The 25,467-nt window shown below is 41.9% G+C and overlaps 1 protein-coding gene and 1 long non-coding RNA gene across 5 annotated transcripts; one reads left to right on the forward strand and one right to left on the reverse strand.

Moving 5' to 3' along the window:
- Positions 1 to 1,491: 1,491 nt before the first annotated feature.
- LOC140628769 (ATP-dependent RNA helicase DDX19B) lies at positions 1,492 to 23,024 on the reverse strand. Of its 4 annotated transcripts, none has more exons than XM_072818295.1 (12): positions 22,915 to 23,024; positions 13,922 to 13,970; positions 13,046 to 13,099; positions 12,014 to 12,149; positions 11,638 to 11,730; positions 8,543 to 8,645; positions 7,980 to 8,094; positions 4,813 to 4,990; positions 4,218 to 4,455; positions 3,456 to 3,618; positions 2,815 to 3,006; positions 1,492 to 2,397 (listed from the first exon to the last, which is right to left on the reverse strand). In XM_072818295.1, exons 1-12 carry the CDS (start codon positions 22,984 to 22,986, stop codon positions 2,336 to 2,338), a joined length of 1,455 nt encoding a protein of 484 aa, XP_072674396.1. In that variant the 5' UTR covers positions 22,987 to 23,024; the 3' UTR covers positions 1,492 to 2,335. The 4 variants fall into 4 exon arrangements, with proteins under 4 accessions (XP_072674396.1, XP_072674391.1, XP_072674381.1 ...); XM_072818290.1 differs by having other exon boundaries at positions 22,900 to 23,004; XM_072818280.1 differs by lacking the exon at positions 22,915 to 23,024 and adding an exon at positions 20,674 to 20,881.
- On the forward strand, positions 4,892 to 24,693 carry LOC140628810 (uncharacterized). The gene is made up of 5 exons (XR_012026762.1): positions 4,892 to 5,027; positions 18,766 to 18,867; positions 21,900 to 23,281; positions 23,395 to 23,520; positions 24,033 to 24,693. It is a non-coding gene; the product is annotated as an uncharacterized lncRNA (long non-coding RNA).
- The last annotated feature ends 774 nt before the right edge of the window (positions 24,694 to 25,467 follow it).

Here is a 25,467-nt window from a genome sequence, read left to right on the forward strand (position 1 = left end):
TTCTGAAGTTGTCCCCTCCATGTGCATTAAGTATGAAATCAGATGAATAGAACATTATTTGTCCCTCTAGCATAACCTTATTTGTTTTAGAAATTAAAGCAGTGCCAAAACACTGGGACCTATTCTGTTGTTAAACTTGTACTCAATTGGCATTGGTTTATCAGGACATTTCTTGTGCAAATTAGAAGCTTTGGTGTCTGAGGAACACAGACCAGAGGACAACCCTCCTAGGACACCTGACCAGGGCTGACTCATGGTCTTTCAAATCTAAGCATATGGTCGTGTGTTCTCAGGGATAAGCTACCTAAGGGTACTTGGCTTTTCTCCTATTAGGAGAATTCCAAGGATGGTGGAAACATGGGTAAAGATAGAACAGTATAGTTGTAAAGATTCACAAAATATGTACTGGTACTTCCATCATCCCCGCCCCATCCCCTAGCTGCTTAGATTTAAGGCTATGCAGTTGTCAGGAAGAAGGGAATGTAGTCAGCCTGTAGCCTGTAAGGAGTCTATACTCCTTTAATTCCTGCCTTTGTTTTAGTTATTTCAGGGTTGGTCCACAGCCCAGCAGGGGGTGGGAGACAGAATTTCTTCTCTTTTTATAAGACTCCCAAGGTGGGTCAGAGTTGGCCAGAATCAGAAAAGACTATGAATGGCCACTGGGGAAATGTGGCAGGAGTGGCAGTTTTTGGTCTCTCTGTATTTAATGTCAGATTAAGGAAACCACTTGGAGGCTGGCATGGACCCCTTCCCTGCCTAGGAAACCAGTCTGGCCCTAAAACATGGAAATGCTTATAAGGATAGTCTGGGATTAGAATGACATAAAATCCCTCTTCCAGGCCTGGGCCTAGACAAAGTACCCGTTCTGTATCAAGGTCAAAGAGATAGAGAAGACTTCATGTTGCTGGGGTTTCATCTCATCTTTGCTCTGTAACTCTGTGGATACCATCAGCCTTAGCCAGGTAAGAGGAAGCGTTCATTACTAACATTTGTTCTGACTATTCTGCACAAAGATGCCCAGTAAGGAGGGAGCCAAGTCCTTGGCATTGACTCCCGCTTTGTGCAGGTGAATGGCCATAGTCTTAGTTCCTTTTTTTTTTTTTTTTTTAATTTATTTATGATAGGCACACAGTGAGAGAGAGAGGCAGAGACACAGGCAGAGGGAGAAGCAGGCTCCATGCACCGGGAGCCCGATGTGGGATTCGATCCCGGGTCTCCAGGATCGCGCCCTGGGTCAAAGGCAGGCGCCAAACCGCTGCGCCACCCAGGGATCCCATAGTCTTAGTTCCTTATTGCGCTGTGTGTATTCCAAGAAATGTGAACACATATTCAAAATCACTTTACAACCAAGACATCAAATACCTGAAATGATACCCCAGCTCTGACAAATGTTGCCTTCTGGGATCTGGAGACAAAGCAAGTATTTGTGACTACTGCTGATTCACTTCTGGAGTTGCCTTCAGGCTGTCTGTGAATGACTTGAAGCCACAGTTTTCACTGAGGATCCAAACCTTAGATCACCTTTTATTTGATTGAGGCTAAGGGGCAAGGGTGACATTAGGGATTATAAAGAAGATGCTGCAAGTGCCTGTGAGCCCAGGTTGTATGGTAAGTGAGGGCCACCACTTAACTCTCCATGAAGACTTCTCCACAGGCTTTAAGCACAGGCAAGGGATCCACTGATAATCAGATGTGCACTATACATACATTGCCCTGCTGATGAAAACCAGGTCATGGTCCTGCAACACAAACCTGCAAGCACCAAAAGTCCCAGGGTGGCAATTTGGCTCATGGTTAGCAAATCCCTTCTACTGTGGAGCTGACAACACTCAGATGCGCTGCCCCACCCTAAATCCAAAACACCAGCTCACAGGCCTCATCCCATACTCCAAACGTGATGGCTGGCTTACACACCTATCCCAGTTAGGGCTTCTGTCTGTCTTCACCTCTCTTCTGTCTAGAGGCTATTCTGAACACTTGTGGCCCTCTGGCTGGGCGGTGGCAAGGGCTGCCACAAGCATCTTGAGCAAGTGATTAATTAGCTACAGCTTAAAGGTGGGGGAAATGGCCAAAAAGAAGACGGAATTTCCAAAAGGTAAATTTCTGTGTATTCACGCCTAATCTTCAAAAGTTGTATAAACAATTTTTTTCTACCTCCCCCCATCATTTGCACAATTTTTGTCTAGTCCAAACGTAATTTAAAATGAGGTAGGTAGTTTCTCTCTCCTCTGCCTCCTCTTTGTGGTAACTGTCGAGGCCTGTGCCGTGAAAGCACTAGTCTTCCGTGCAGGTGGAGTGAGTGCCAGGGGTGGGCACTGGTGACTGGTGGAGCTTCTCAGTTGGCTATCTTCTCAATCTCGTCCAAATCATCTGTGTCCAATCTTTCTATTTTCTTATCTGGGGAGGAAGATGAGAATTCAAAGAGAAATCAACATGGGGCTACCACAGAGACCCACCCCTAGGGAAGGGACAGCATGGCACAGGGAGAGGAAACAGGGTTCCGCCCTGCCTAGGGATGGGCCATGCCTCTGGCCACAGCGACCTTTCACTTAAGCCCAAAGACTCCCAGTGCCCGAGCAAGGGACAGAGCCCCAGGCCCCTGAGGCTGGCCAAGGGGGAACTGTCATTTGCATCCCTGACCCTGAAAACTCACCAGGTGTGCTCTTGGAGGACTTCCCTATTGTAGGGAAGGAGGGGACTGTGTTGGGGACAAAGGCCTTTCTTGGGGCCACAGGAGAATCTACCCTTCACCCCCTCCCTTGGACTCGCCCCTTTAAGGAGAGGGCACCAGCAGAGACACTCCCAGGCACTCACTAAAATGCTCCTGGATTCTGTTGAGGATGTTCATGCTGTGCTTGCTGTCAACCATGTTCACTGCCAGGCCCCTCTTGCCAAAGCGGCCCGTGCGCCCGATCCTGTGCAGGTAGGTCTCGTTGTCCGGGTTCCCGTCCTTGTCCACGGGAAGGTCAAAGTTGATGACGACAGAAACCTGCTCGACATCAATACCTGCATGAAAGAGGTGGAGAAGTCAGGAAGGGAGACAAAATCACCACCAGCCAAGCAAGGCCAACATACACCAGCTTCATGTGGAAGAAGAGTCTGGGGCAGGTTGGCTCCGGGATTTGGGGCCAAGGGGCACCTAGCAGAATCCAGAGGGAAAGACAACTTTGGCAGGGTGCCAACAGAATTAGGACATCAGTAATGCAGCCAGAACCTCACTGGGGGCCCCAAAGAGAAGGTGCCATTCTGGACCAGTGAGGTGCCTGTCCCTGTCCTTCCACCACATCAGGGCCCCTGGCTTCTGTGACAATTCTCATCTGCTGGGGGAATCCAGTCTCTCCCAGGAAAGAATGCCAGCACCAAGCCCATGTGGACTCGCCCCGAACCAGCAGAGCGCCCCATACAGGAGGACTTCCCTTGCTACCCAGGGCCTGGCGGACAGATTCTCTGCTCACCGCGGGCACACACGTTGGTGGTCACCAGCACCTTCTCCTTGCCCTCTCGGAAGCGCTCAATCACCGCAGCCCTCTGCTCCACCATCATTTCGCCACTCAGCAGGGCCACCTGGTGGCCTTCTTTTGAGAGCTCTGCTGCCAGCCAGCTAGCTGTTTTGCGGGTCTGGAGTGAACAGAATGGTTTTATTTTTTTTTATTTTTTTATTTTTTTTTAACAGAATGGTTTTAAATGAAGATACCTGTTTAAAAAAAAAAAAAAAAGGTACCTGCAAAAAAGTGGCTTGTTGCCATTAAAATACATGAAGACCTGCTGAGTTCAGTCAACAGGATAGGCTTACCAATTTCACAAATAATTTTAGCCAAGTGAAAATTTTTTTTGGATGAATTACTTAAATCATCTTAGCATTCAGCAAGGAAGAGTGGTGTGATCCAAAGATCTTCATTCCCAAATAGTCTATATTCTTAATGTTTTATAATTATTTCATTGGATGTTATTTAGAGTTTTTCCCAAGTTATCTCTAAGAAGTGGGACCAACCAAAGAAAGTATAGTTCTTCACAATCTTTCCCTAACTTATTACAGTCTGAGGAGAATATTCCCTGGGGCAGGTGGAGGTGATTCATTTCCTTTCCGGCCACACCAGGCCACACCGAGCCCCTGGTCCTCCCTCAGCACCTAGTTGGAGCTGGCTGTGAGGAGGGGCAGGCACCTCCTCCAGGGCAGCTCCTCCCCCACCAGGCCTGCTGCTGCCACTGCTACTCACATGGCAGAAGATCATGGCCTGAGCAATGGTGATGGCCCCGTAGAGGTTACACAGGGCCTGGAACTTCTCATCTCTGTTATTGCACAGGACGTAATACTGCTTGATGGTGTCCAGTGTCTCCTCCTCACGCTTGAGTTTGATAATGTTTGGATCTGGGACCACTTTCTGGGCAAATTTCCATACAGAGTCTTCGAAGGTGGCAGAGAAAAGCAGCATCTGGCAGTCCTTGGGCAGCATCCTGCAAGGGAAGACCCAGGTATGTGGCATGATCCCGAGTCTTTCCCTGGAAGGAACAGAAGACAGCTGCCCGGGGTTGGGTGATCCACATGCCCAGGAGAGTGGCAGAAGGGGGAGGAGAACAGCAGGGAGGAGGCGAGAGCAGCCATGGGGCAGGGACAGGGCTGGTGTTAAGATTCCCTAAATCTCCTTCCTCAACCCGTGGTCAATGCTGACGAGGATATGGCCCATCAAACAAACGCTTCTGGAAGTACAAAAGTAAAGAAGCTAACAGGAGCAAGAAGAGTGTTTGAAGTAAAAGGAGAAGATGCTGCAGATCAGGAAGCTGAGAAGTTCCTCTTGGCTCAAGAGTTCCTACCTCTGGATGCGGATGCTCTGATCTTGGTGGCCCTGAGTAGCTATCATCACGTCAGCCTCATCCAGAACAAACACCTTGATCTTCTTGGGGTCAATGAACTTGAGCTTGGAGCACCAGTCCAGAACAGTCCCAGGGGTGCCAATGACAATGTGCTCACTGATCTTCTGACCTCTTTCCACTGTGGAGACAAGACGTTTTCTGTGGGTATTTCCATGGTAAGTTCAGCTTTCCTCTCTGAGAAAACCTAAAGGCATGATGTATTTTAATGCAATTGTTTGATGTTTGCATTAATATCTTAAGGAAAGGTTATATCACTATAGTATTTAATAATGCTGTAAAGACAAAATAAGGATAAAAACAGTGACAAGATGAAAGTCTCTTCAGTAGCGTTCTTGTCCATTCTCTGTAGTCCTCCAGTTCTCCTTCATTCAGATCTGTCGTTACCTTTATTTCTTCTCTGGCAACAGCATTCCCCCAGCCCAGGATTGCACTTCCTCACAAACAGACTTCCACTGCTCTTTCCAGTGCACTCTGCCCCTCAGCTACCTTAGTATCTACATCAAACTAGTCGGTTGCCTTTATGTACTCCCTGCCCAGGTCAGAAAATAGGATTCATCATGAATGGCTTTGCTTTCTCCAAGAAACACCTACTACCTCTCCTAGATGAAGTGCTTCCCTAGACAAGGCCTGGCAAGCTATGGCACATTCTTGACCATGTACAGTCTGAAGCTGAGATTTGGCTTTTCATTTTTAATTACATGGCACTTATACATTGAATTTAAGTCCTTTAATTACAACCTTGACCTGACATATACAAGCTCCCTGTAATCACTGCCAAAAGTTTGCCCAAATATAAATGTTGAGTCAGTTCAAAGCCAATAAATGCTGCTGCTTCTGTTAATCCAATTACTGCCTTCCACAAAAGTTGCATTCTAACTTCAACCCAAACTGCAAAATTTTAAATGTCTTATGATCATCTTCCACTAAGTTTTATAATCTTACTTTTTAGAAGCAACTTCAAGTTGGTATTAGGACATTATATGCGGAGTGGATTTCTGAGAGTCATAGTTACAGGTTTGTGTTAAAACATTCATAGCCAAACTCTCAACAACACTTTTTAAATATTGTTAATTTGTTGCAAAACAGAAGTAGGAAAGGTGAATAAAGAGAAAAGAATAATACAAATAAGCTTCAAAAAAAAAACAGGCAAAATCTTTTTTTTTAATTTTTATTTATTTATGATAGTCACACAGAGAGAGAGAGAGAGGCAGAGACATAGGCAGAGGGAGAAGCAGGCTCCATGCACCGGGAGCCCGACGTGGGATTCGATCCCAGGTCTCCAGGATCGCGCCCTGGGCCAAAGGCAGGCGCTAAACCGCTGCACCACCCAGGGATCCCTAGGCAAAATCTTAAATACAGAGAACAAACATGTCTGCCAGAGGGGAGGTAGGTTGGGTGGGGTGAAATAAAGATGATTATTCTTTACATTTATTACACTTATTTTGATGAGAATTGAGAAAAATATAGAACTGCTGAATCACTGTATAGCTAACATTAATAAAACACTGTATGTTAATTATAATTTTAAAAAATTAGATGCCAGAATTATCATGAATATTCTAGAACATTTTTGTTCTAATTAACATTAAAAAGAAATTAGGCAATTAAATTCAGAATGTGTAGCATTTAATAAGCAACTGATTTGGCCTGTTTAAATCTTTTTTTTTTTTTTAAGATTTTTAATTTATTTATTCATGAGACACACACACAGAGAGGCAGAGACACAGGCAGAGGGAGAAGCAGGCTCCATCCAGCGTGCCCAATGTGGACTCGATCCCAGGTCTCCAGGATCACGCCCAGGGCTGAAGGCGGCGCTAAACCACTGAGCCACCCGGGCTGCCCTGATTTGGCCTGTTTAATTAAAGTCAAATGTACTAGGGAGAAGAGAAGGTGAAGGAACTATTCTAATTTTTTTTTTAAAGATTTTATTTATTTATTCATGAGAAACAGAGAGAGAGAGGCAGAGACACAGGCAGAGGGAGAAGCAGGCTCCACACAGGGAGCCTGACATGGGACTCGATCCTGGATTCCTGGATTACACCCTGGGTCGAAGGCAGGCGCTAAACTGCTGAACCACACAGGGATCCCCGGAACTATTCTAAATTTAAAGACAATACCAAATGCATTGCATACACACCAATTTGTTGTTGGTTCAAAAACAGCCATAAATAGTATGGGACTTTTGGGACTATGGGGGAAAAATAAAAATGGATACTAGTTATTAGAGAATCTGTTAATTTTCTTGGCTGTGATAAGGATTTTGTGGGTTATGTTGAAGGATGTCCTTACAAGATGCATGCTAAAGTATTTATTAAAAAAAGTTTGGGGCGGGGGGCAGCCCAGGTGGCTCAGCAGTTTGGTGATGCCTTTGGTCCAGGGCCTGATCCTGGAGTCCTGGGATTGAGTCCTACATCGGGCTCCCTGCATGGGGCCTGCTTCTCCCTCTGCCTGTGTTTCTGCCTCTTTCTCTCTCTGTGTATCTGTGTATCTTTCTCTGTGTATCTTTTTTAATTAAAAAAAAATTAATTTTTAAAATTGTTTAAGTAGGCTCCATGCCCATTGTGGAGACGACCAATGCAGGGCTTGAACTCAAGGCCCTGAGATGAAGACCTGAGCTGAGGGCAGCCCCGGTGGCCCAGCGGTTTGGTGCTGCCTTCGGCTTGGGGTGTGATCCTGGAGACCTGGGATTGAGTCCCGCGTCAGGCTCCCTGCATGGAGCCTGCTTCTCTCCCTCTCTCTCTACCTGTGTCTCTGCCTCTCTCTCTCTCTCTCTGTCATGAATAAATAAAATCTTAAAAAAAAAAAAAAAAAAAAAGACCTGAGCTGAAATCAAGGGTCGTCAGATGCTTAACTGACTGAGCCATGGTAAAGTATTTAGGAGTAAAGATCCACAGTGTCTGCAATTTACTTCCAAATGGTTCCCTAAGACACATACACAGTTCTACAGATAGAGCAAATCTGGCAAAATGTTAAATTTTCAAATCTAGGTGAAGGGCACATGTTTTTTTTTTTTTTTTTTTTTTTAATTTCAACTACTGTGGAGGTTTTGAAATTTTTAAAATACAAGTTGTTAGCTTAATGAATTCAGATCACATATTCATACTCACGTTTATTGCCTCGGACAGCATAAGCTAGCTTCAGTTCAGGGTAAAATTTGCCCATCTGCTCAATCACTTTTCCCGTTTGAAGTGCAAGCTCATAAGTTGGGGAGAGGCACAGACACTGGCAGGGAAAGAGTGCAGAGTGAGATCTCAAGGTGGGTGGGAATTACCATCAGGACTTGTATGTAAATTAAAGTGTGTGCCATTTGATTCTTTATGCTGCAAATTGTAAGTTAGAATTCTTAAGGGTTAAAACTCTGGCTGGGTAAAGACACTTGTAAATAGCTGTTGGCCACAAGAGTACAAAAACCCACATGTGAGGAAGGATCTGAAATTCTAGGTGGAGGTTAGCTTCCTTTTCACTTAGAAAGTTCTCAGCATTATCTCAGAACTGGCAAACCATGGAAAGGGAACAGGATGTATGTTGCTACTAGACCATCAACCATATTGTTTGGGCTCAACAAGGGGTCTAGCTTATGTAAAGAGTAATATGCATCTTGGCTTTTAATCCAGAAAATGTAATTTCTAGCTACACATTAGCAGAAAATCCAAATTTACCAAGCCCTTACCTGGGGATATCTGTTTGCAGGTTCTACTTGGCTGAGCATGGCCAACACAAAGGCAGCTGTTTTACCAGTGCCAGACTGAGACTGGGCAATTAAGTTCTGTGGACTGCACAAGAAAAAAAATGGTTTAGGAGCTTAAATCTCAAGTATCCTTTTAGTTAATAATAGTGAAGAATAAAGCTTAGTTTATGTAAGGAAGCTTTGATTTCTACAGTAAAGTCAAAGGGTAGCCCCACAAACACAGAGCACCAGAAAGAGGACTGTGGTGGGATTTATTTATTTATTTATTTATTTATTTATTCATTCATTCATTCATTCATTCATTCATTCATTCATTCATTCAGAGAGAGCGAAGAGAGAGGCAGAGACACAGGCAGAGGGAGAAGCAGGCTCCATGCAGGGAGCCTGATGTGGGACTCGATCCTGGGTCTCCAGGATCACATCCCGGGCCGGGCTGCAGGTGGCGCTAAACCACTGCGCCACCGGGGCTGCCCTGTGGTGGGATTTAAAGCACTCCCTATCTTTTATTCTTGACTCAGCAGCCAGTGATTCTTTCTAAAATGTAAGTCAGCTCATGTCACTCCTCTGCTCAAAAGCCTTCCAGTCACTCTCCATTTCATTCAGATTAAAAGTGAAAATCCTTCTGCTGTACAAAGTCCTACCTGACCTGGCTCCCTCGTAGTACTCTGTTCTTACCTCCTACTAGCCACTCGCTTAACCACCCCACCACAAAGGCCTTGGTGCTGCCCCAAAGGCATGCCAGCCATGCCCTTGTCCTAGGGTTTCTGCACTGGCTTGTACTCTGCTGGGATAACTGTTCCCAAATGATATGTCAACTAACTCCTCTCCTCCAAGGCTTTGCTCACACATCACCTTTGAAATGCCTTAAGAAATGATGTATTGGTGGATTGATATGTGATAAAGTATAGAATAGTGTTATTGATACCATCTAGATGGTGGGCATATGGATGTTCCTATAAGATCCTTTCAACTTTGGGGTGCCTGGGTGGGTTAGTTAGTGAAGCAGAATCTGACTCTTGATTTCAGCTCAGGTTATGATCTCAGGGTTGTGACATTGAGTCCTTTGTAGGGCTCTGTGCTGGGCATGGAGCCTGCTTAAGATTCTCTCTCTCTCCCCCTCCCCAAAGCTCTATCTCCAAAAAAAAAAAAAAAAAAATTCCTGGGATGCCTGGGTGGTTCAGTGGTTAAGCCTCTGCCTTCGGCTCAGTGTGTGATCTTGGAGTCCCAGGATCAAGTCCCGCATTGGGCTCCCTGCATGGAGCCTGCTTTTCCCTCTGCCTGTGTCTCCGCCTCTTTCTCTGTGTGTCTCTCATGAATAAATAAAATTCTCAAAAAAAAAAAAATCCTTTCAACTTCGTTGTTTGACAAATTTCATTATATAATGTTGGGGGAAAATTGCAGTCAGTTCCCTTGGTATTCCTGATCTCCCGTATTCTGCTGTTTTCTCATTAGCATCTATCACCTTTTTAATTAAAAAAATTTTTTTATCACCTTTTTTAAAAACAGCTTTTTTAAGTGTACATTTCAGTGGCATTAATTACATTTACAACTTAATATCTTTTAACACTATATACTATTGCTGATGTATCCAAGTGCCTAGAATAGGATCTGTTATATACCTGCACTCAATATATATTTGTTAATGGAGAAAGGTTAGATAATTCAGATCTCTTCTAATATTGATGATTTAAAAACTGAGCACCTATGAAAGCATTAAGATCTATAAATACAAATGACCAACATGAAACAAATTTTCCATTATGCATCCCTAAGTATGTTTAAAGTGTCAAGCTAGGGATCCCTGGGTGGCGCAGCGGTTTGGCGCCTGCCTTTGACCCAGGGCACGATCCTGGAGACCCAGGATCAAATCCCACGTCGGGCTTCCGGTGCATGGAGCCTGCTTCTCCCTCTGCCTGTGTCTCTGCCTCTCTCTCTCTCTCTCTCTCTCTGTGTGTGTGACTATCATAAATAAAAAATAAATAAAGTGTCAAGCTAAAAAGAGACATTATTTATCATGAAAATAGTCATTATTATGACACAGAACAAAGAAAATATCTATTTTTAGGCTATATGAAAAGAGTTTCAGGATTTAGAATTATATGCAGTACAGTTCTACATAATCCTATATAACAGAGGGGCCAATTTTTTTTTTTTTTTTAAGATTTTATTTATTCATGAGAGACGCAGAGAGAGAGAGAGAGAGAGAGGGGCAGGGACACAGGCAGAGGAAGAAGCAGCCTCCATGCAGGAAGCCTGATATGGGACTTGATCCCAGGACTCCAGGATCACACCCTGAGCTGAAGGCAGATGCAGCTAAACCACTGAGCCACCCCAGGCATTCCCAGAGGGACCAGTTTTTATAAAAAGTTCCATATGCTCTTGGATCTTGTTGCTCAAAATGTGGTCTGAAACTAGCAGCATGAGCATCACTTAGAAGCTTCTCAGAGGGCAGCCTGGGTGGCTCAGCGGTTTAGTGCTGCCTTCAACCCAGGGCGTGATCCTGGAGACCCAGGATCGAGTTCCACCCACAGCAGGTTCCCTGCATGGAGCCTGCTTCTCCCTCTGCCTGTGTCTTTGCCTCTCTCTCTCTCTGTCTCTCATGAATAAACAAAATCTTTTTTTTTTTTTTAAAGATTTTATATGGTTCTATTTTTTAGAAAAGGTATAAATATGTGAGTTTATGTAAAAAAAAAAAGTCTAGAAGTCTCTAAATGTTAATATAGTGCATGGGGGAAGATTACAATTTTTCTTATTTTTATTTTCTAACTTTTTATTTATTTATTTTTTAAGATTTATTTATTTATTCATTCAGAGAGAGCGAGAGAGAGGCAGAGACACAGGCAGAGGGAGAAGCAGGCCCCATGCAGGAAGCCCGATGCGGGACTCGATCCCAGGTCTCCAGGATCACACGCCAGGCTGCACGTGGCACTAAACTGCTGTGCCACCGGGGCTGCCCTATTTTCTAACTTTTTAAAAATAAGTATGTATTACTAGTAGTTTTTTTTTTTTTTTTTTAAATAATAGAAGTTTTAAAAAGTGGAAAATTAAAAAGGACAGAGTTGTATCAGGACACATACGGCTCAGCAAGCATCAAAGGCAGTGCATTCTCTTGTATCTTGGATGGACGGTTGAAGCCCATGGCATAGACTCCCTGGAGAAGCTGTGGTTTCCTAGGAAAACAGTTAAAGATGAAAGTTACTGTCTCTTTGGTTGAGGAAGGATGCCAAAGTCTAAAGGATTTTTTCTTTGTTACTGTTGTTACAGTTTATTTACAGCTAATGCTTGAATTGCACGTTTAGCACAATTCATATTATCTGGAAATTTTATGTTATAGCCCCCAGCACCTAAATTCTTTGATTAAAATTGTGTTAGCTAAAAAAGTTCTGCTGTAATGAAAAAAATAGGCCTAGGGGTCTCTAACACAAAGGGAAGAATCAGAAAGTAAACACTCACAGCCGAAGCTCCTCAAAGGACTTCACAGAGTAGAGTGGGGAGTTTGGATCCCGCTGCAGGACTTCCACCTGGTTTGTGTTATCCACAAGGTTGCTTCTGATCAGCTTGTTAAGTAAGGACTGGGCAGCTCTGTCCTCTGTCATGAAGAAGAAAGCAAAGAATTTTAAAAGGCCATGAAATCCACCATGAACTCCTCTGAATTTGCTTGTTCATTGGCACTTTAAGCATTAACATATATTTATATTAGGACTTCTAATTCAAGATGTATCATAGTTTTGATTCACAAATTATTTTTAAGATTTTATTTAGTTATTCATGAGAGACACACACATAGGCAGAGGGAGAAGAGGCTCCATACAGGGAGCCTGATGTGGGACTCGATCCCAGGACTGCAGGATCATGCCCTGAGCCAAAGGCAGACGCTCAACCGCTGAGCCACCCAGGTGTCCCTTGATTTATAAATAGAATTAAAATTGCTTTATTAAAGAGGAAGCTTTTGATACTGATACCATGCATTTGGGCCTTATATTCCTCTATAGGACTGTTCCAATCAACCATCCTTCCAGAGATTATCTACTCTTCCTATGTAAGCCCAAGTATTTACTCCCCAATTTGTGCTCAATAGAAAATTGAAAATTATTAGCTTGTCTAACACATAATAATGATGAAAAAACCCCAGAAATGAACAAAGTTCATATCTTAATATCATATAAGCAGTCTAAATGTTATGTGTTTAATGTGTACAAATAGCATTAACTTTATTAGACAATGGAGATGCAACTTACAATTTCTTTTATAGTGCCCTGTACAAGATCATTCAGGGCATATTTAATGCTGCTACCGAAGTCCGTAAGTTGTTCAAAATAAAATTTCTCTAAAATGTAAACAATGCGAATTCCACCACCAACTATGTTGAGCATTTATTAGCACTATGACTCCCTTTAAAGCCAAGCCAGGTTAGGTATAAAAACGATGCCTTGTAATAATCTATTAAGACTGTAGAACCTCGTGGGTATAGCTCTAGGCTATTACCTTTCTCTTCTTCATCTGCCTTCTCTGTATTAGCATTGGTCTTGACAACAGCACCTTTATCAGACAAAAAGCGGCCGCTGTTATTCAATATCACATCCCATACCCAACAGCTGAGACAATTCAAATTCTATGAGACACTAGAAATGTAAAGGCTGGGGAACAGAAAAATAAATGAGGAAACCAAGCCACAGATAAAGCATTTTATTGTTCTTAAACAAAAGTGTGAAACAATGTTGCTTATATTTTAGTTCTTTCCTATTCTGAGTCTCTCATACATTCCCTCATAGCATCAATATTTCTGAAATGTTACAGAAAGCTGATTACAGCAGGCAATGCTCACAAACCACCTTGATGCTCAACAGAGGAATATCTATGCAAACCACATATCATCAGTATATATTACACTATAAAGTCATTAAGATTCTAGGAGTATAAATTGTTAAAAGAAATGTACAACTTGTAGGTAAGAAAAAATTATAGAAAAAGACTGTAAATGAATTTGGAATGAGGTAAATTTTACTATTCTCCCCACCACCAATAATATTAAGTGTATCAAGAAAAATTTAATGGAAATCTTGGATTTGGGGTAGATACGACTTCAGAATAATAGGTTAACTCTCAGGTTGCTCATACTTTGTCTATTGTATATTTTCATGGTCAGCAATAAATTTGGTAACTTATAAGTCAGATAGGCATCCTCATGCTTATTTTTAAGCACAACACAAAGCAAAACAATCCAGTTTAGTTCCCAAATCAAATGACTGCCAGTATCTGCCAGCCCCTTGCATGGTACATGTATAATTTTTTTCCCGACAGTTACTATGTCAAAGCAGAAATACTAAAATCACATTTGTTTTCAAACTAGCTTTTACTCACCATTGGCATCTGGTTTGATTTTCTCTTCCTTAAGATGCAAGTTGCTCAACTAAATGGAGAATATGGGGGGAGGAGGGGAAAGTGTCAGGAAATCACTTAAAATATTTTGAATCAACAGAGCCTCCCCAGTGAAGCTGGGGAGAAATGAGCCACTCTCAAGACCTACTCATTAAATTGTTCTGCTGGGCTCTTTTTGTTGACTAAATGTTTTCAGTGAGAATAAACAAAAATTTCCCATAAACATAGCAGTAGAAAAAAATGGTTACACAATGGCTCAAAATTCACACTTCCTAATTACAGTCCCTAGAGAAAATTACAATTTATGTGTTTGCTTAATGCCCTGATTACAAAGACTCTCTCAGTTGAATACCATTTGTCATTCTCTCATATTCCAACAACAGGAAATTTTACAAGATATTGGAAAACGCCAGACAGAGAACATCGAGGTGGGAGGGCTGCAACAAAAAGCATCTGCGGGTAGGAATCAGTTATGCTGCACAATATATTTGAGCCACAGGACCACAACATGACATGCACACTCACACACTGCCTTGTTTTGATAGAAGTCTAATATTTTTAACTGAGAACAGCCTGGAGCATGTGGCACACTGTAATCAAAATACCCAGCAATCTGAAGTAGGAATACAAAGGAAGGGACAGAGCAAAGAGACTTTTCAAAGAAAGAATTATTAGGACTTTGATCAAACACTGTTAGACATATCCTGGTGGGACTTATCTCCTGTATTAGAATAAAAATACCCTTTTATTTGTCAATTATACCTCATTAAAGCTGGGGGGGATTATATGTACCTTAAAGATAGGAATTTTTAAATTTTTGGGTCTAGCACAAAGGTACTCTAATCACAATTTTTTTTTTTCTAATCACAAAATATTAAGTGGAGCTTAGGACATCATCTGGTGAAGGGTAAGAATGAAAATGGCTATTTCTTAAAGCACACCCACACTGGTTCTTTATGTTTTGAGGTTCATTCTCTCTTTCCTCTTAAGTCCAAGAAAGGAAAAAAAAAAAAAGGGCCAAGAAAGGGAAAAGGCAAGAGAGGAATGAAACAAATGTTTTAATGGGTGGTTAGTTGGGATGGAGGAACTGCATTTCTATCGCTGGAAACAAAAGGGAGTTTCTGGTATCTCTGCTTTGATGTTAGGAGGGAGAAGTAGGGGTTAACATACTGGAGAGACTGGCAAGAAAGGAAATTGGCAAAAAAGGAAATCCTCTTAATGCAGCAAAAATCCTTCATTAATTCACAGGATAGCAAACACACTAACAGACAATGAATATGAAGTGACGAGTGCAGTGCATAACATACAGCAGGTGTTCAGTGTATTTTAGTCTTCTCTAAAGCACTTGTCCACATCCTACCAACAAACCTTGTTTAAATGTAGTATCCAGGTCTATTGAGAGGGAGGGGGGAGAGAGGGAGATAGACAAACATATAGAAAGACTGCCTGACTTACTTGCAATATTTACAACAGTAAGGTTAATAGTATTCATAACTAGGGTGGTAACTGCTAGCTAAAACAAATGATAGGGCTGAGGCATAAATGAGTTACAAACACCTATTAATTTAAAGCATTGTAATAATCAATGATTAAAAGGGCAAACCATTCTTTTGTCGATACATTGTTCAAATTGAAGTTACCAGAGTAAAGTAATAACTAAAATAACTAAAATGCAATATGTAGTAAAGCTGGTAGCAACAATGTAAGTGAAACCAATAGATGTTTTGATTACAATGTATCAGGATTCTGGAGAGGTTCCAGCAGAATCTAAAAATAAACTCAGCCCCCTCTTGGCTATAAGGATCTCAAAGCCTATAAAGCAAAGACAGTGAAGTTTGTATTACCGAGTACAATGTCAGTGAACTGAACGCTGAAACTTCGACTGAAAGTACAGTTAGGTTAGATAACCTTTATTTGCTTGGATGAAAAAGGAGAAACCAATTTTTCTTGCAGCTTCATTGGAAACCATTTGAAATTAACCAAAGGGCAAAAAAGCAAAAACATCCACTTTGTAATATCCACATTCTTTCAATGCCTTTTAATATTTTAGCTTTTAAGATATATTAAAGATAAAATAATTGAAAGCTCTACAGTTACACACTGCATTTTGCTCAAATCTACTTGAGAAAGGATTCTTGAGACATAAAAGATTTAATGGTAAGTGAACTATATGGAATAGGGGTTGTCTTAGGCAAAATGGTGAAGTAGACTTTGGAAAAGTCTAAATTAAAAAATCACCAACAGTGCTTCTCCCTCTGCCTGTGTCTCTGCCTCTCTCTCTCTTTCTCCCTCTCTCTCTCTCTCTCTGTCTTAAATAAATAAATAAATAAATAAATAAATAAATAAATAAATAAATAAATAAATAAAATCTTAAAAAAAAAAAGGGGGGGGGGCAGCCCGGGTGGCTCGGCAGTTTAGCACCGCCTTCAGCCCAGGGCGTGATCCTGGAGACCCTAGATCGAGTCCCAAGTCCGGCTCCCTGCATGGAGCGTGCCTCTCCCCCTGCCTGTGTCTCTGCCTCTCTCTCTGTCTGTCTCTGTCTTTCATGAATAAATAAATAAAATCTTAAAATCACCAACGGAACAGAGGGAAACAGAGAGGAGCACTGGAGAACGAGTAAATAAATATAAATAAAATCTAGTATTTTCTTAAATGAATAAGGAATGAAGCTTAATAAATATTTAAAATATAGTAAACTTGCACCACACATTACTGTTACCTATGTCACACAATCTCTGTGGGTATCCTCAGTGAGAGTTACATAAAGCAGAGGCTAATAGAGGCATCTTTACTCAATTTGCTCAGTTTGGGAATATTGTGATCTAATTTACATGTGCATGTGTTAAGTATATGCACCAATCTTATCCAGGTTCAACTATCTAATCCGTAAAACATGGACAAGTAATTTAAAAGATTTCTGCAAAGAAACTGTGGATTACAGATAACTATTACTTATGTAGCACTTATAACAAGTATGTCCATAACTCAATGAGGTAAGTATTATGATTATCTCCATTTTACAGATATGGAAACCAAGGCATAGAAAGGTCAAGCAGTGTGCCCAAAGTTATATAACTAGTAAGTGATGGACCTAGAATACAAATCCTAGACCATCTGGCTATAAAGGTTAAGGTTTTAACCTCTACATGATGGTGCTTGTCATAAATAATACTAATCTCATAGAACATAATAATTTTAAGGATGATATAATGGTGCAACCACTTTGAGGAAAAGTCTGACAATTCCTCAAAGTTAAACATAGAGTTATTATATAATCCTGCAATGCCACTTCTAGGTGTATACCAAAGAGAACTGAAAATTTATGGGCAGCCCGGGTGGCTCAGCAGTTTAGCGCCACCTTCGGCCCAGGGCGTGATCCTGTAGACCCCGGATCGAGTCCCGCGTCAGGCTCCCCACATGGAACCTGCTTCTCCCTCGGCCTGTGTCTCTGCCTCTCTCTCTCTCTCTCTCTGTCATGAATAAATAGAAATATTTTAAAAATTAAAAAAAAGAAAATATATGTCCACACAAAAACCTGTACATGAATAATCACAGCAATATTATTCATAATAATGAAAAAGTAGAAAACAATCCAAATGCTCATCAGTGGACACTGATGGATAAATAAAATGTGACAAAGGAATATTACTTGGCAATATCAAGGAATCAAGTACTGATACCTACTGCAACATAGATGAACATTGAAAACATTATGCTAAGTGAAAGCAACCAGACACAACAGACCACATACTGTATGATTCTACTTATATAAAATGTTCAGAATAGGCAAATCTAAAGAGAAAACAAGCCAGCGGTTGCCAGAAAAGGAAGGGAGAAGGGAGTGACTGAAAGTTTGAGGGAACTTTTTTTTTTTTAAGATTTTATTTATTTATTCATATGAAAGACACAGAGAGAGAGGCAGAGGGAGAAGCAGGCTCCATGCAGGGAGCCCAATCGATCCCCAGTCTCCAGGATCATGGCCTGAGCCAAAGGCAGGCACCATCCCTGCAGCCACCCAGGGATCCCTGAGGGAACTTTTTGAAGGTGGTGGAAAAGTTCTGTATCTTTTTTTTTTTTTTTAATTTTTTTTTTTTTTTGTTGTTGTTGTTCTGTATCTTGATTGTGGTGGTGGTTACACAACTGGATGCCTTAGTCAAAATTCACAGAACAAGGATGAGTTTTACACTGTGTAAATTATACCTCAATAAACTTGACTTAAAAATTTTAGAGGGCCAGGCCAAGAGGTCCAACAGTCAAGTAGTAAGAATTCTTGAAAGAATGCAAAGAGAAAACAGAGGAGGAGAAATCAACAATGAAATTTTTCAAGAAAATTTCTCATAACTTAAGGACAAGAATTTTCCAGATTGAAAGGACCCACCCAGGAATGCCTGGCTGGCTCAGTCAGAAGAGTATGCAACTCTTGATCTCAGGGTTGTGGATTTGAGCTCCACATTGGTTGTAGAGATTACTTAAAAATAAAATTGAAAGAAAAGAAAGGACCTACCCAGTGCCCAGCAAAGTGGATGAAAACAGACCTATACCAGGACTCATTATCATGAGTTTTCTGTGTACTGGAAACAAATAGAAGATTCTTATGGATTACAAATGAGAAAACAGGTCACATCAGGAATCAGAATGGTCTCAGACATCTCAATAACCAATAAAGAAGTCTAAAAGGCAATGAGACAATGCCTTTAAAATTTGGTAGGCAATTAATTCCCAACCTGCAGCTCTAGACCGAGCCATACCACTATCCAAATGATAGAGCAAAATAATTATTTCCAGAAATGCAATATTATCTTAAAAAAACTTCTTATATACTCCAGAAAGCTGGATGGATGGTTGCACAAAATCAAGAAAGATGAAGAGAGGATACAGAAAGGAGGGGATCCAGTACAAGAGAAGAGGAGTGAATCTTCAGAATGAAGGTGAAGGGAAATCTGTCTTGTTCCTCTCCAGTCCTTGAAATGAGTTCTGCTCTAAACCTAGGGAGAACTAGTCCAGTATGAAGTAGGCTAAAAGACCTGGGGGAAATAGAATTAATAGACTTTTTTTTTTTAATTAAAGATTCTAAAAATAAATAAATAAATAAATAAATTCTTAGGCAGCCGAGGTGGCCCAGTGGTTTAGCACTGCCTTCAGCCCAGGGCATGATCCTGGAGACCCAGGATCGAGTCCCATGTCAGGCTCTCTGCATGGAGCCTGCTTCTCCCTCTGCTTGTGTCTCTGCACCGACCCTCCCTCCCCCGTCTCTCATGAATAAACAAACAAAATCTTTAAAAAATAATAATAATAATTTAAAATATAATAATAAAATTATTATTTAATAATAATTTAAAAAATAATAATAAAAATTAAAGATTCTAGGGACGCCTGGGTGGCTCAGTAGTTGAGCATGATCCCAGGGTGCTGGGATCGGGTCCTGCATTGGGCTCCCGTGGGGAGACTGCTTCTCCCTCTCCCTATGTCTCTGCCTCTCTCCCTGTATCTCTCATGAATAAGAAATAAAATCTTTAAAAATAATAAGTTTTTTTGTTTATTTATGAAACAGTGGGAGGGGCCAGAGAATCTTAAGCAAACTACACACTGAGCACGGATCCCCACATGGGGCTGGATCTTACCACCTCAAGATTGTGACCTGAACTGAAATCAAGAGTCAGTTGGTTAACTGACTAAGCCACCCAGGCCCCCGGAATTAATAGAATACTTAATTTGTCTGAACATCCTGAGATAAACTAAACAATTAGCAAAGTGCCTGAGGTTGAACTGGTGATAAGTACAAAAAAAAACATGAAGCGTGTTTTTTATAAATTCCAAGGAAAAACAAAACTTTATAGGAAAGTAAAAGTATCATAAGCTACTAATAAGATAAACATGAAATACTGATCTAACTAAAATTACAATATAATGAAAAGGTAAGGAATGGGAAGGTGTGCGTGTGTGGTGGAGAAAGGATGGAGGAAAGAATTAAAATCAGTAAATACCTAAAATTGAAAATTCAAGAACTAGCAAAACCCTGTGATTTAGAGAACAAGGAGGTCAATGATGTATATCCGTTTCAAGAGAACTATTAGTTTTTCTCTGGGAAGGAAAAATTGGTGGTGGTGGAACCAGTTTTCAAAACTACTTGACTCTTTGAATTATGTGCATATAATTTATTATCAGTTGTATAAAAAATAAGAAAGAGTCCTTATTCTCAAGAAATTCACAGAAGTACTAACAGAAGTAGGTTCAAAGTGTTTAGGTGGAAGGAGTTAATTCCACATAGTCATGTTTAAGTCATATCTTGCTTACTGTGTACTAAGCCCAGAACACAATTAAGGTGATCAGAGAAGAGGATTTACTGACTACCGGGCCAACGGAGTCGTTCATTCATCATCAGTAAGCAAGTAAGGAAGCACACAAAGATGAGTAAGCCACAATCCCAGAGCTCAGGAAGCTCACAATCCAGAGGTAGGGAATGACACAGGGAGATTATAATCCAAGTGGGGAGAGCGCAATCTCGATCAGTCTGGATTCCAGAAGACAGGCGGCTGGGCGCTAGATCCATGGGAGCACTCACCTGCTCTTATGTAACCCAGGAGGCGGATGGATAAACAAAGCCAGCTCAAGGTTCAGGCTCCAGCCTCACACGCATCCTATACCGTCCTGGCCAAAGCAGCGAGTGTCCTACACAAGGGTGATCCCCGGCCAAAACTGACCCCCTGACCCATTTACGCCTGAAGCCAACTCACCGACTCAGCCGCCGCCTCCTGTTCGTCCACCGCCAGGGCCCACGAGTCGGTGGCCATGGTCCCAGGCGCCGGCGGGACGCTGGTGCTGGCAGACTCGCTGGCTGGGGCGGCGCGATCGTGGGCTCCCTGGCGTCGCAGCAAGCCCAGCTCCCGCCCCACCGAGGGAGCAGTCATTCGCTCGGGAGCTGGGGACCGGAAGCGGCGCGCCGCAGTGACGTCGGATCTGCGCCCGCCCAGCCGCCCCTCGCCCCCCGGGAGCTGCAGCTTCCGTCGCTTTCGGACCCCCGGCGCTGACCCTTGCTTAGCTCTGTCTACCTGGTGAACAGAGACGCAGACTGCCAACTGGACCTCCAGGCCACGAGCGCGCTGGCACAGAAGCTCATAGAGAGCCAATCTATCAAAACACAGGACCTTTACTAATACAGGCGTCACCAAAATGCGTATTGAGACGATCTTTTTCTCTTCAGGACAGTCATTTCAATGCCCAGGGGTTGGCAATCAGCCATGTCAAGCACCATTTGGTTAAAAGTTTGTCCTGCAGACTATGTCGGCAACACGACTTGCAGGAATTTCACTTTCAAAAATACTCAAGGAAGGTGCTAGGGAAATGTGTTCCAGGGAGAGGAGAGAAAAGGCCAGGAGGCCTGTGTCTGAAGGACACAGTTCCTGCGGGGATTGACAAGAACCAGAGATGAAGAGATTGGAGGTAGAGGCAATGGGCCATGCAAAGCAGCTTAATGAGCAAATGAATTCATTCCAGGGAACATCGCGAATCTGACAGGACTTTTGGAGTTAGCTGTGCCTGGAATGGAATCCCTAGTGCTTCCATGTAAGAGTTGTGTGATTGGGGGAATTTTTTTAAAAGGAAAAAAATACCTTGGATTTTTAGAAGAGGTAAAATAATAATGTCTGACACCCGCTATCCCCTAACTGAAAACAAACAAGGTTCTCTCCCCTTGTTACTTCACTGATAAGAAGCTGGGCATTTTCCTGCAAGGTGAGAAGATGAATCCTCACTTCTCTTTGCCACTTTTCTTCAGCAAATTAATTTTAAGCAGTAGTGGGCTCTATGTGGGATTTTACTTCAGAATATGAGTAAGAAAGTTCAGGAAAGGTAAAGCAGTTCCAGGCAATACTTTATTTGCCATGGCTCTTTTTCTCCTGTACTCTTGAGGGAATTAATTTGGTGAAGATTTTTTTATTTTTTTATTTTTTGGAACCTACAGGAAGGACGTGCAAAAAGAAAAAGGCAAACACACAGTGAGGGAAGCCGTGACCTACATCTCATATCGGAAGCAGCCCTGGGAATATCTTGCCAGCAAAGTTATATTGATCACAGGGCTAATGAAGGCTAAAGACTTTTTTTTTTTTTTAAGTTTAATGCGGTTAAAAAGGAAATCATCCAAAGTGCAATACTGTATATAGTAGGATCCACTTGTGAGGAGATAAAAAAAAAAAAAAAAAAAAACTCTCATGTGTTTGTAGGTACTATAGAAAATGTATGAGATACACACAAAACTGCTAACAGCTGCTCCTAGTGAGGGGCTCTAGAAATCTGGGGTGGGAGAGACTTCCTTTTTGATGTGTACACTTCATCCTCTGAAATTTTCAATGTGCATGTTTTCCTTTTAAAATTGTATTTCAGACAAACAAGAAAGGGAATGCATACAATAGACATCCATAGGTTCCCACCTTAGGGTTTAAGAATGAAAACAAGATTTGATGGAAGCTTCCTGTATGACCATCCCAAGAGACAGCAGCTCTCCTGAATTTGGTGTTTATCTTTCCCACAAACGCTTTTAGCACATGTTACTTTCTCTATTAAAAACCCCAAAACTTAATAAGCATCAGGATTCTAGGGTCTTCTATCCCCACCCAGGCACCCAGCACAATATGAGCCACCTGCTAAGAAGCGCTCTAGTTTACAAAGTGGAGCGTGGAGGGGATTCAAGGTCATAAGAGCCCCCGGATTTGAAGGTAGCCTTCTGGATTTCCTCCCACACGACCTCGGCAGCCTCTATCTTCTCTGAAGTCATTCTTAAGTGGGTTAAGTACCCACTGCACCGCTCAGTGATTCAACAGTCACACGGTTATGTGATATAACCGTTGCCTGGTCAATGGCAACGGTTTGATAAATATTAGCTGTTACCACTATTCCTGCCTCTCCCCTCCAGGGATGGGGGTGAGGAAGACGCTAAAATGTGGAAAAAGGGTCTCGTTTCTAACCTCAGAGATACTCACGTCGCCCACGGGCAGGGAAAGCGGAAAGCGCCCCAGGGCACGGCCTCGGAGGCGGCCGGCAGCCCCGGCCATCGCCCCTCAGCAGGGCGGTTGCCTCCACCAACCGCCACTCACTGCCCCCGCCTCATTGGCTGGGGCCTGAAGCGGTCCGGCCAATCAGCGGAGGGGACGACCCAGCCTCCGGCAAGTGGGCCTAGAAGCTAAAGGCTGAGTCTAGGTCAGCAAGGGGCCCTTTGCATATTGAATTTTGTCATATTTTGCTGAATATCCAGCTCTTTGCTAGACTGGAAGCTTCATGAGGGCAGGGCATTGTCTGCTTTCCTTAATATTGATCTTCAGAGACGAATGCATAATGGATACCCATTTGGTGAGTGACTAGATGAGGAATGGACATCCCCCAAATATGTCAAACTTTTAAATCTTTATCCTTGAACATAGGTGAAGAATTTCATTCCTAGTTTATGCCCTTTGCTACTCCAGGTGTGATCTTCCAGCAGCTGCAGCAGCAGCATCATAGATATCAGTACCTATGGGAGCCTATCAGAATGCAGTCTCAGGCCTCATTCCTATACCTACTAAATCAGGATCTGTATTTTAGGATACCAGGTATTTCCTTAAAAACTTATGGTCTGAAAACTATTCAATCACTCTCATTTGACCTGATAGCAAATAAATGAAAGATCTAAGTCCATTTTATAGATGATAAAAATATTTTAGGTGCCATGGGAGAATTAGGATCTGGGACTACATATTTCCAAAACTAAGTATTTAAGTTGTACTATCTTGAGCTGTTATCTTCCTCATGTCCCAAGAGGTTCAACCAGTGTTCTACTTCAGAGTAAGCCATGTGTATAGCACTTACTCTTACCAGCAGGCTTATAGGCTTAGCCCAGAATAAATAACTTTCCTGAAATATAGTTTGCATGTTGTATTAAAATAGCTTTCCTTTTATTATATAGTCAACCTTATCTACAAGAGAAACATAGAGAACTGGGTAATTATCAATTATTCAAATAGAATGTTTAGAAGGATGTGACATTTGGGCCTCAACAATTTCTCTTCATGTGTATTGACCCAGTCATTGGGTGAATGATTCCTTTTTTTTTTTTTTTTTTAAGATTTTATTTATTCATGAGAGACACACACACAGAGAAGAGAGAGGCAGAGGGAGAAGCAGGCTCCATGCAGGGAACCTGATGTGGGACTTGATCCCAGATCTGCAGGATCACGCCCTGGACTGAAGGCGGCGCTCAAACCGCTGAGCCACCGGGGCTGCCCCATTGGGTGAATGAAAAAAAAAATTGTAAATATGTCTCTAATTCTTTCATTAGTGAAGGTGCTATGCTAAAGGTGACAACTCTGGCAACATAATAAAGTTACTGAGACTACAACCAGCATTACTTTATTTTGAAAATACAATTTGTACAATTTTGGCTTTTTATTTTAGTTGTGGCACAGGAGTCTGACCCGTTTCTTGGATTGTTTAGGCTAAATGTGCTAGTTGGGGCCAATTTGGATCAGAACAAACACTGGTCTTTCTTTGCTTCGTCCTTTGATGACTTAACCTGAGTGCCTCAATTTTCTTAGATGTTAAAAGCAGGTAATATTAGGAACTCATTATGGGATTGTTGTGAAGATCAGATCAAAAGCTTAGATCAGTGCAGTCTGCATACTAAGTATTCAACAAATGTTAGGTGGGATGATGATTAATGAGTTGGGGTGAACTGAGAAGTTAGTTCAAGTGATCTTTCTTTCTTTCTTTCTTTTACCAGCTTTTGAGCTTAACCTTTATATGTAGGATGCTCTTGTACATATAAAAGTAAAATATTTCTGCAGTATCTTTAACTCAGTTAAGACTAGCAGCACAATTTTATAGCCATATGTTTGGATATATGAATTCATGGAGATAATAGCGTAGAGGTTTGAGTATGGGTTTTAGAGGCACCTGGCTGGCTCAGCGGATAGAGCATGTGACTCTTGATCTCAAGGGAGCTGAGTTCTACATTGGGATAGAGTTTATTAAAAAAAAAAAAAAAAAGTATGGCTTTGGAGTTAAAAAGGCATGAGGTTGGATCACAGCTCTGCAACGTACTCTTCCACGTGAGCTTGGGCAAGGCAGTTACCTCATCGGTAAAAAGAGATGCCAAGGCGCCTGGGTGGCTCAGTGGTTGAGCACCTTTGGCTCAGGTTGTTGGTTTTTTTTTTTAATAATAAATTTATTTTTTATTGGTGTTCAATTTGCCAACATACAGAATAACACCCAGTGCTCATCCGATCAAGTGCCCCCCTCAGTGCCCGTCACCCCTTTGGCTCAGGTTGTGATCCCAGGGTCCTGGGACTGAGTCCCACATAGGCTCCTCGCAGGGAGCCTGCTTCTCCCTCTGCCTCTCATGAATAAATAAATAAAATCTTAAAAAAAAAAAAGATGCCAGTTGACCTGCCTCATATGCAGTTTAAAAATTAAATGAAAAAAAATTAAATGAAATAAGTCATGTGAAATGCAATGCCTCGCATATAAATACTTACTACTATTTCTCAAAGGCAAATCGAGGA

Source organism: Canis lupus, chromosome 3 (genome assembly GCF_048164855.1).
Source record: "Canis lupus baileyi chromosome 3, mCanLup2.hap1, whole genome shotgun sequence".
NCBI classification, from domain to species: domain Eukaryota; kingdom Metazoa; phylum Chordata; class Mammalia; order Carnivora; family Canidae; genus Canis; species Canis lupus.